This window comes from Mirounga leonina, unplaced genomic scaffold (assembly GCF_011800145.1).
Source record: "Mirounga leonina isolate KUSES-001 unplaced genomic scaffold, KU_Mleo_1.0 Mir_153, whole genome shotgun sequence".
Lineage (NCBI taxonomy): Eukaryota > Metazoa > Chordata > Mammalia > Carnivora > Phocidae > Mirounga > Mirounga leonina.
Window position 1 is genome coordinate 19,478,438 of NW_023270387.1, and position 11,387 is coordinate 19,489,824.

Below are 11,387 nucleotides of genomic sequence, written 5' to 3' on the forward strand. Positions count from 1 at the left end.
GAAAAAATAAAACTATCTAAACCTCAGTTTTCCTGCCCAAAAATAAGAACACTAAAACCTGCTTTACTAAATACCTTTTTATTTCATTGAGGAAATGGAATCAATCATAGACGGGGAAGTATTTTAAAAGTCCAGGTATTATGCATATTGCAACAGAATAACAAGGAAAAATGAAGGTTCGTTGGAACCTTCATTTTTCCCATTTATAAATCTCCAAAGCAAAGCTTATTTCCTCACCAAAACCTTCCTCAATGCTCTCTTTACATCCTTGTTTCTCAGACTGTATATTAAAAGGTTCAGCATGGGGATCACTGTGGTGTAAAACACTGAGGACACCTTTTCCTGTTCCAGGGAGTTACTGGAAGGGGGCTTGAAATACATGAAGGTGATAGACCCAAAGAAGATCCCCACAGCCATGAGATGAGAGCTGCAAGTACCAAATGCTTTGGACCGGGCCTCTGAGGATCGGATGTGAAGGATGTTGTGGAAGATGAAGGCATAGGAAATGAAGACCGCTAGAGTGGGCACCAAGGTGTTAAATCCCGCAATGATAAAAAGGAGAAGGTCATTGAGATGTATATTGGAGCAGGAGAGATTGAGGAGAGGAAAGACATCACAGAAGTAATGGCTGATGATGTGGGATCTGCAGAAAGACAGTTTCATCATGGCACTTGTATGGGCCAAGGCAGAGAGAAAGCCCAGGATGAGGGCAACCAGCACGAGCAGTGAGCAGACCTGAGAGGTCATTATCACACTGTAAAGCAGCGGGCTACAGATAGCAATGTAGCGATCGTATGCCATCACCATCAGGAGGTAACCCTCAGCCACTACAGAAACCACAAAGAAAAAGAGCTGTGCCATGCACTCAGAATAAAGGATCATATTCTTCTTCCCTAAGAAGTTCACCAGCATTTTGGGGATGATGACAGAGGAATAGCAGAGATCGATGAAGGACAAACTGCTGAGGAAGTAGTACATGGGGGTGTGAAGCAAAGGAACTACTGCAATCAGGAGAATCAAGCCCAAATTCCCCACCACTGTCACTATATAGATTCCCAGGAACAGGACGAAGAGAGGCAGCTGGAGCTCTGGCTTCTGTGTTAAACCCACTAACAAACTCAGTTACTATGGAATGGATTCCTGCAACCATTCTTCTTTGGAGATCTCTGTGTAAATGGAAAAGAAGTATATATTAAAATGGATCTTTACTCTCTGTCTAAAGAAAACCAGATTTGCAAGAGGAAAGTCATCAGAAACAGAGATGGAATCATAGCTCTCATTATCTCTGGTCCTGTCTCCCTAAAGCACCCTGTACTATTTTTATATTAGTATACACTTGTTTTTTTCCTTTGTTTCCCCCTTCCATTTATAGAACCTTTAATTAACTTCTCCCCAGTTAACTTTCTATGTGCTTATATAATATTATACATGCACACACACACATTTTGTCATTTGCTTAGAATGTAGGATAATATTATTACACAAAATTTATTTTTGCGTCTTCCCTTCTCATTTAAAAAAACTTTTAGAATATTCCCAAGAAAATTGATGAACATAAACAGTGGTATAATATTCAGTGATGTAGATATACCACTAAATATTACATCTTCTTAGTGGTAAGTGTTAACTTTTTTCTGGATTTAAAAAAAATTGCTATTATCAAATACATTGTCATTTAAAATGTACATACACATACACATACTAGTGTTTTATTTCCATGAAATAATTTCCCAGGAGAGATATTTATGAGTTAAAGAGTTTATAAATTTTTACTTTATGTAAATGGTATGACATTGATTTCCAGAAAACTATAATAATACACATTTTCGGTAGCAATACATGATTGCCCTTTTTCCTGTATCATCACTAACAATATGTATTACCTGTTTTTCCCAATGTGTTGAATTTACATGATGAGTCATTATTGCATTAATTTGTCCTTTTTTTTGTCTTCTAATGAATGTAAGCACATTTTCATAGGATACTGGCCATTTGAATTTGTTCTATAAATTGCTTATTGTGTTATCACTTTCTTCTTAAATTGTCTATTACAGAAATTAACCTGTCCTCTAAATTGTGATATTTTTTCAAGTTTATTGTTTATGAATTGATTTTATTTGTGGTATCATTGTTGTATACATTTCAAAATCTTTATCCACATATATTTGGTGTTTTTAATTTATAGATTCTAGACTTTCAGTCTTGATTAAAAATGTTTCTATAAGTGAAATTTAGAGAACCCTTGAAGAGAAAATGAATTTCCAAGGGTGGCTTGAGAATAGGCAGATGTTGAGGAGATTTACATGAGGCATAGGATGGTCAGAACCTGATTATATGCACAAAATCATCATATAGCTTTTAGTCCTCTTGGTGAAACCACCAATATCACAGTGCTAAATCATTTTTTGAGGAGTATGCAAAACAAATCCATGAACTTAAATAAGAATATTATGCTAATATTGTCCCTGGAACATAGTAGGCACTTTACTAAATGCAATTGTTCTTCATAAAAAATCTGTTCAAAATATTACTCTGTTGACTTCCCTCCCTGATGTGAGGGCCACAGTTGCCTTTTTGGAGGTCAAAAAAAGAGTAGAGTCAGAGGTGACGTGAGAACAAGCCAAAGTCATCATATCACAGAATGTGACTGTTTCAATAAGAAAAGTAAGGAAAGAGCCCAGGCTTTGGGTCAAAGGATTATTGGTGGGATATTTCAAAGAGGAACTCTTGAAATGGGCCCAGGCTGATGTTCACTAGTCATTACTGAACAGCAAAACAGATTGTGCTTGCTTAGAAGGCAAGACAGAAAATGACTTTCCTGAAATGCTTTGCTGCCACTTCTTCAAGGGGAATGAAATAGAAATAGACTTCCTACTGACACTTACCGAAGATACATGTTTGAATTTTGTTAAGGCACACACAATACCCAGAGGAGGTGGTCTACCTATAGTAAAGGAGACCAGAGATGATAATGATTCTTTTCCTCTTCCTCCTTGATTACATATTGCTTCTAAGTCCTTCACATATATTATCTTACTTACGTCTTCAAAAACCCTTGAAATAGTATCCCTGTTTTACAGATGAAGAAACTTTGGCACAGAGAATTTAGGAATCAAGTCAGGATTTAAACCTAGGAGCCAAGTCAGGATTTAAACATGCCAGGGTCCATGTTCTTTTCTACCAAGCTCTTCTCCTTTTCCTTAAAGGATGGATTAAATCTATTATTAACATCTCTTGCCTTCTAACTCATCACAAAGCCCTAAGAGACAGACTGCGAGGAGATTTGGACTTTATGGGATGGTTCAGATTTCAGAATGTTTCAAGGAAAGGACAAATCTTGATCATGTGTAACAACAGGGCAGAGAGTTCACGTGTTGTGAACAACGTGGGGACGCTGTACACCCTGAAGTGGTTTAAAACAGGCCTAATGAGATCCAGGGCAAACTTCTTGATCTCAGAAGTTTACCTAACATGGACTGTGACTTGGAAAAATACAGAAAGGAAAAATATGTATTTTTGGCACTTGAAGAACCTATTATCTAATAGAATATTGAATGTACTCAAAATTACTTAAAGAACATTTTCCATAGCACCCGTAAAGGGGCACACTGAGGCACTGTGTGTTCATAGCCTAGGTCAGCATTTCTCAGACAATGTTCACAATGCTCTGTGAGGGAAAAGAACAACAAATAAACCCCAATAGATGTGCTTCCATTTCCAGGTACTTCCATATGACTCTCTTGGAAGTCTGCTATAGACATTTGTTTATTAAAGGCTCTGAATAGTGCAGCTAGAAAGAAATCTGTTCAACTTTGTGAATTCAGTACTTCTTATATTTATTTGATAACAAAAATGTTAAAAGAGCTTAACAAGAGAGAACTTAGAGCCTGCTCAGCAAGCCACTGAAAAAGCTTTGATATCAAAGGAACCTTATTTCAAGGGCTGACCTCACTTTGCAACATGAGGCAAGTCATTTAACATAAACCTCAGTGTTACAATCTTGAAAGTGGGAATGATAATAACTGCTTCAAAGAAATATTGTGATAACTAAAATAGAGAATTGAAAGTTTCATTATCTAAAAACACTAGGGGTACATGGGTGGTGCAGTTGGTTGGGCAACCAACTCTTGGTTTTGGCTCAGGTCATAATCTCAGGGTTGTGAGACTGAGCCCCATGTTGGGCTCTGTGCTCAGTGTAGAGTCTGATTCAGATTATCTCTCTCCCTCTCCCATTACCCTTCCCCTTCATGTGCACTCTCTCTCTCTCTCTCAAATAAATAAATACATCTTAAAATAATAAAAACACTAATTAAAATTTAATTTTTAAAAAGAAATATATTCATTATAGAAAAGTAATATAATACGAAGAGACAAAAATACACTGCGTTGGTATGAAGAAAAACATTGTGTGTTTCTTCTTCATCCTAAAAGAAGCCATTCTTCTGAAGCCAAAAGGCATTACTGAGCAGGCTGAACAGGCTCTTACTTTAACTCCTACTGGCCTGAGAATACTCCTTCAAGATAGATGAGAGGTAGGGATTTATGTTTACTATTCTGTCCAGTAATTAATACTCTACCTGCAATTGTATCTGCCTTTTTATCCATAACTCTAAGAGACTTGTGTAGGCTAGTGCATAAGAAGATAAGGAAAATTAATAAATACATAAACAGGAAGCACTTCAGGGAAGCAAAACTTCACAGTGACATTCTCCACACAAGAGTTGGATGAACTTAGACAGGAAATTGTTTCTGCAGGAGGTTGTGACCCAATTTATGAAGAAGTGACAAGGCAACATGAATGGAAGAGAAGGGAGGACATAACCAAGTGGAAAGAATAGTGGGGCAAGTGCTCCTGGTAAAGCCAAAACATCGCACATGGTTAGTGTTGCTGTTAATCACCAACCACCCTTCTATTAGATGGAGTACAACTGTAATAAATGAAACTGGACACTTACCCAGTACTAAACAGAGATTGAAGTTCTTAGGAACTGTTTACTTTGGTCATAGCACAGATTCTTGCTATAGCTAAGTAAGAGCAAAGCCTCTTCTGTTGCCTAACATGCACGTTTATATGTCAATGATTGAATTATTTGGTTGGCTAAAAGTAAAAGTCGAAATTCAGCTGATAGTACTCTCTGGATCTTGAAGCAAATCATACTTAGCTTCCCCAATCTTAAAAGCCAGAGAGTAAAGTGACATGCAAATTTTATTTGAGGTTTATTAAGCACAGGGATATCATTAGGAATACTTAACTCCCCTGCACACACAGGTCCCCCAAGACATACTGAGCCTAGAGATTACTGGTGTGCACAGTATATAATAACCCTTTGCAAAAATGATATCATCCTCTTGCCTTCCCCCCATTGCTATATTTCCCAAGTGTAGTAAATTCCCTAAGTTTCTTATTTTATATTTTCATGTTCCCAATGGGGATTCTGAAACACAGAGAAATTGGATCAATGATTGTCAAAAGTCCGCAGTCAGTTGCTGGTTCTTCACTACTATTTCATCAGTCAAAAAAAATAAATAAATAAAAGGAGAAAAATAATGAAATGTAAATTTTTTCCTAAAGCTAAATTGATTCAATTTAAAAACTGTCCTTTATTTTTTATTGTAATATATATATATATATGACACAAAATTTACCATTTTAAGTGTACAGTTCTATGGTATTAAGGACATTCACATTGTTATGTGATCATCATCTCCATCCATCTCTAGAACTTTTTCATCTCCCTCATCTGAAACTCTGTGCTCATTAAACAATAATTCCCCATCCTCCCTCTCCCCAGACCCTAGCAACCACTTTTCTACTTTCTGACTCTCTGGATTCGATTACTCTAAGTACTTGCATATGAGAGAAATCATACAATATTTCTCTTCTTGTGTTTAGTCTATTTCACTTAGCTTCATCCAGGTTATAGCAAGTGTCAGAATTTTTTTAAGGCTGAGTAATTTTCCATTGTATGTACATACCATATTTTGTTTATCCATTTATTCATCGGTGGAACTGGGGTTGTTCCCACCTTTTGGCTCTTGTAAATAATGTTGCTATGAGCATGGGTGTATATAATGTTCTTTTGATCAAAATAACTGTGCTGTTCTTTTTTTTTTTAGTTTTTTTTATTGTTATGTTTAGAATTTTTTTTTATTCTTATGTTAATCCCCATACATTACATCATTAGTTCTAGATGAAGTGTTCCATGATTCATTGTGCATTACACCCAGTGCTCCATGCAGAACGTGCCCTCCTCAATACCCACCACCAGGCCAACCCATCCTCCCACCCCCCTCCCCTCTAGAACCTTCAGTTTGTTTTTCAGAGTCCATCGTCTCTCTTGGTTCGTCCACCCCTACGATTTCCCCCGCTTCATTCTTCCCCTCCTGCTACCTTCTTCTTCTTCTTTTTTTTTTTCTTAACATATATTGCATTATTTGTTTCAGAGGTACAGATCTGAGATTCAACAGTCTTGCACAATTCACAGCGCTTACCAGAGCACATACCCTCCCCAGTGTCTATCACCCAGTCACCCCATCCCTCCCACCCCAACCCCCACTCCAACAACACTCAGTTTGTTTCCTGCGATTAAGAATTCCTCATATCAGTGAGATCATATGATTAACTGTGCTATTCTGAGGAAGTCATTGATACTCTCTGAGACTCAGTTTCTCATTGATAAAGTAACAGGACTTAAATAAATTATTTTTCAAATTTCTTAATGCTATAACTTAGGGCTCAATGCGTGGCTCCATCCCAGAGCCCTGAGATCATCACCTGAGCTGAAGTCAGACACTTAACTGACTGATCCACCCAGGCACCCTGAGAATATCAAAGAAATTTTAATCAGACTTGCAGATGCTGTGAAGTTGTGAGAACAGTTAATTTAATGTATGACAAAATCATGATTCACAAAGACCTCTGGAAACTGGAGTGATGGATATATTTAGTGAGATTAAAATGCACATGGGGAATATAAGATTCAAAACTTCTACAAAAATGAAGAGAGAAGGGGAGACACTGGTTAATTGCAGACAATTAAGGACTTTTGATGACAATAGAGTCAATATAAGTAAAAAAGTTAATGTTATCTTCTTTGCGTTAGGTACACTCTCTTTTTTATAAAAATTTTTTATTTAAATTCAATTTAATTAATGTACAGTGTATTATTAGTTTCAGAGGTAGAATTTAGTGATCCATCAGTTGCATATAACACCCAGTGGTCATTACATCAAGTGCCCTCTTTAATGCCCATCACCCAGTTACCCCATCCCCCCACCCACCTCCCCTCCAGTAACTCTCAGTTTGTTCCCTATAGCTAAGAGTTTCTTATGGCATGTCTCTCTCTGTTTTCATCTTATTTTATTTTTCCTTCCCTTCCCCTATGTTCACCTGTAATAAATAAATAAATAAATAAATACACCTCTCCTGCCCTCCAGGAAATTTTAATCAATTAACATCACCCTTCTTCAAACACAACCCTTAACTTACTCTCTAGTAATTAAGGACTTTCAAAATTAATATTTAATATAATATTAGTAATTGATATCTTCAAGATACTCTACTTATGTTGATTTGTTCTCCCTCTTCTGTCAACTTCTGTTCCTCTAATACACGTAAATTTCCAAAGATCAAATTGACTATCAGAAAATCATATTGTTTGATAATCTCTAAAAATGCTTCAATCATTCTCAAGTATAAAATGTATGTTTTATAAATAATGGTGAATTTTATCTCTGGAAGAGATAAGGAAATTACACAGAGCCCATGACAACTTTTCATCTAGTTCATTTTTTTCTTGCTCCCTCTGAGAATGCCCTTTGTCAGCATGACTACCTTCCCCCAACCACCTTTCTCAGTGCATTCTTCACATCCTTGTTCCTCAGGCTGTAGATTATGGGATTCAGCATGAGGATCACTGTAGTGTAGAACACTGAGGATACCTTCTCCTGTTCCACAGTATTGCTAGAAGGAGGTTTGAAATACACGAATGTGATAGACTCAAAAAAGATACCCACAGCCATGAGATGGGAGCTACAAGTGCCAAAGGCTTTAGACTGTCCCTCAGCAGAGCGAATATGGAGAATACTCAAAAGAATGAAAGCATAAGAGATGAGTACAGCCAGTGTAGGTACTAAGGTATTAACTCCTCCAATAATAAACAACAGTATCTCATTGATGTGGGTGCTGGAGCAAGAGAGAGTCAACAAGGGGAGAATATCACAAAAATAATGACTGACAACATGAGACCCACAGAAGGACAACACTGACATGAGGGTAGTATGGACTGTAGCCCCAAACAACCCCAGTGAATATACCACCACCATCATTATGGAGCAGACCTTATGGGACATGATAATATTGTAAAGCAGTGGACTACATATGGCTACATAACGGTCATATGCCATGGCAGTCAGAAGGGGTAGCCTTCTGCAATTACAAGAAATAAAGTTGAGTCATGCATGCCAGAAAGGAGATAATGTTCTTCTCTGATATGAAGTTCACCAGCATTTTTGGGGTAATGACAGAGGAGTAGCAGAGATCAATGAATGACAAATGACTGAGAAAATAATACATTGGAGAGTGAAGTTGAGAACTGATAGCAATTAAGAGGATCATGCCCAGGTTCCCCATCACTGTGACTACATATACTCCGAGGAACAGTAGGAAGAGGGGCAACTGAAGCTCTGGACGTTTTGTTAACCCTTCAAGGATAAACTCAGTCATGGAGGAATGATTGCAAGTAGCCATACAAGATATAATCTGTAGAAAGAAATAAGAGAAAATAGGTGCATTAGAGTTTTTTTTCTGATTCCCAAATCAGAATGACATGCTGTATCTTGATTGGTTCCACTCCTCACCTGTCTCATGACTTGATCCTTTTCAGGGGTTTAAAATTTCAAGGACAAAGACCAGAGCCTTGTCTCTACCTAAACCTTTCAAATGCTCCTCTCTAAGAATCCTTTCATTTTGCTCCTAGGTTTAAGCCCCTAACTACCTCACTTTCAAAGAAAGCATAAACTTTCAAAACCTAATTAGTTTTTCATTAATATTATTCAAAGAAGATTGTTCATCCTCTTTCTCTGGGCATAGATCAACAGAACCTTCAGTCTTGTTTGCAACAGACTCAATCTAGCTCTGGTGATCTAAAAGTAGTGTGTTCCAATTTTTCAACCCATCTATAGGAGTTGACATAATGAATATTCTCTAAAACTGAGAACTCAGAAATGTAAAAGGCTTTTATAAAGAGATGATGAATACAAAAGGCAAAATTATAGGAATGGCTCTAATCAATTCAGACCCGGGTTCTCCCACTTTGTCCAATTGATGGAAAACTTCAGTGGGCCAGGAACTTCCTTTCAATGCAGATGAGGTTGACAGAAATGTGGGACTAAAGACTATTCTTAGACTATATTTTAAACCTTTCCTGTTCAAGAAACAGCGAAGAAGTAAGATTGGCTTTCACGTGTAGTTCCTGAACAATCAACAAAGTGCTGCTTCCCTCCTGACTCTTCCCTGTTGTCCATAATTAGAGGCCAAAATCTCACTAACCTGTCCCTAAAAGCTACAGCTCAGAACCAGAAGATTTCTCCTTCCCTGACTTAGTTTTCCCTAAAGTCAAAGCAGAGGATTCAGGGAAAAGGATTTCCTACCTTACCTGATATGTTTTTATTATCTGAGGAATCAAGTTTGATCATTTTTCACTGAGGCATGTTGAATGGTACAAAATGTTCCTTTAACTCATGATACTCAAGAGAGAATACATGCAGTATCTAGACCTTGATATGACTTTAAATTCCAATTTCCAAAATGAGAAAAAATATCAGTGGAGGAAAAACTCCAGAGTGATAGTCTGCTTTTTATTTTGCATGAAAAATATGCAACATGTGATCATTTTCCATGATCACAAACAAAAAATTTATGAAACTGCTGCAGTCTATTTTTCTCTCTATGCCTTCCACAACATACTAAGGGTGCTCAATATGTGTTGATTCAAAGACTTAATTCTATAGGGTGTTATTATCTCTGAGAACACATGAGAAGACAGCCAGGTTTCAGAACTCAGGAAATTAGATAATAACCTAAGAGAAACAGAGTCAGAGTTGCCAGGATACATCTCTAAGCAGCCCAGTTAGCAATGGCGATGAGATTCAACCATCATCAGATAAATGCTCTGAACTTGTCCAACGATCCATGGGATTAAGACTGATGTCTGATGTTTTCATTATTCACAGAGAAGCCATGAAAGTGAGCCAGAAGAGAGGTGGGGCATTTGGGGTTGAGATCCACTTAGTGGATACCATTACCATAGTTTTTAAATAGGTTCACACATAAACTGACTAAAATTTCTTTTATAATCTCCAATAATATTGAAATTATTACTATCAGGGAGGGTCGTCCAGGGTCAGAACCAGAGCAAATCTATCTCTCTGATTGTCGAGGTATTCTGGCTGATTTGGAGACTAAAATTGCTGATATGTTGGAGTAAACAAAGCCCATAAGGTCAGGTTTTGAGGGAGCTCAATAGATGGAGGAAAGCAACAGATGTACAGTAATATTTCACTAATCTGGATATATTTATCTAGTGACTTAAAATTTTCAATATTGCCGAAAAACTGAATGTAAGTAAAAGCACCTTGAAGACATTAATATAAATGTCACAATATCCATTTATTAAAGTTTCCTCACTTATCAGTCCACATTGGTCCTCTCGGTGCCATATCATTATTTTTCTTAAGAAATAATTTTAGCAAACATGGATGAGATCAGAATGAAGGCAGCAAATTCAAAAGAAGGAAGGCATGAGAAAACTTTTAAAAAGCTGAGCATAGCAAGAAGAACAGTTTAACAGCAAGAAAAGAGGCCCCCAGAAAGCTATTTTAAAAAATAATAATAAAAAAAAAACATTACTCACACAGCATAGTTACCTAGGACTCCAGAAAATGTGAATATATAAAAACATAGATACATGGCATGCCGGGATGGCTTAGTAGGTTAAGTGTCTGACTCTTGGTTTCTGCTCAGGTCATGATCTCAGGGTCGTGAGATTGAGCCGCATATCGGGTTCCACACTGAGTGTGGTGTCTGCTTGTCCCTCTCCTTCTGCTTCTCCCCTCACTCCCTCTCTTTCTCTCTCAAATAAATAAATAATCTTTAAAAAAAAACCTGCATAGATACATACACAAAATAGCTCCTGTGCATAAAAATGATTGCTCCAAACCACCAAAAGAACATTTATTTATTTTTAATATCATCAGCTGAAAAAGGCAAGGGAGCATGAAATGCAATATTTAATTTCCTATCAAAGTAATTCAATAAATGAAGCACTTTGAAGTTTGGCAAGGATAATAAGGTATTTACATATGTGAGATATCCCTGGAAATGAGAG

General features: G+C 37.1%; 1 protein-coding gene across 1 annotated transcript; it reads right to left on the bottom strand.

Moving 5' to 3' along the window:
- Positions 1 to 225: 225 nt before the first annotated feature.
- LOC118013496 (olfactory receptor 2B2-like) lies at positions 226 to 8,752 on the bottom strand. The gene is given in 6 exon segments (XM_035009436.1): positions 226 to 1,114; positions 1,116 to 1,166; positions 3,953 to 4,047; positions 4,573 to 4,627; positions 7,832 to 8,437; positions 8,439 to 8,752. Coding segments are annotated over 6 exon segments (2,007 nt in total). The 5' UTR covers positions 8,750 to 8,752.
- Positions 8,753 to 11,387: the final 2,635 nt, after the last annotated feature.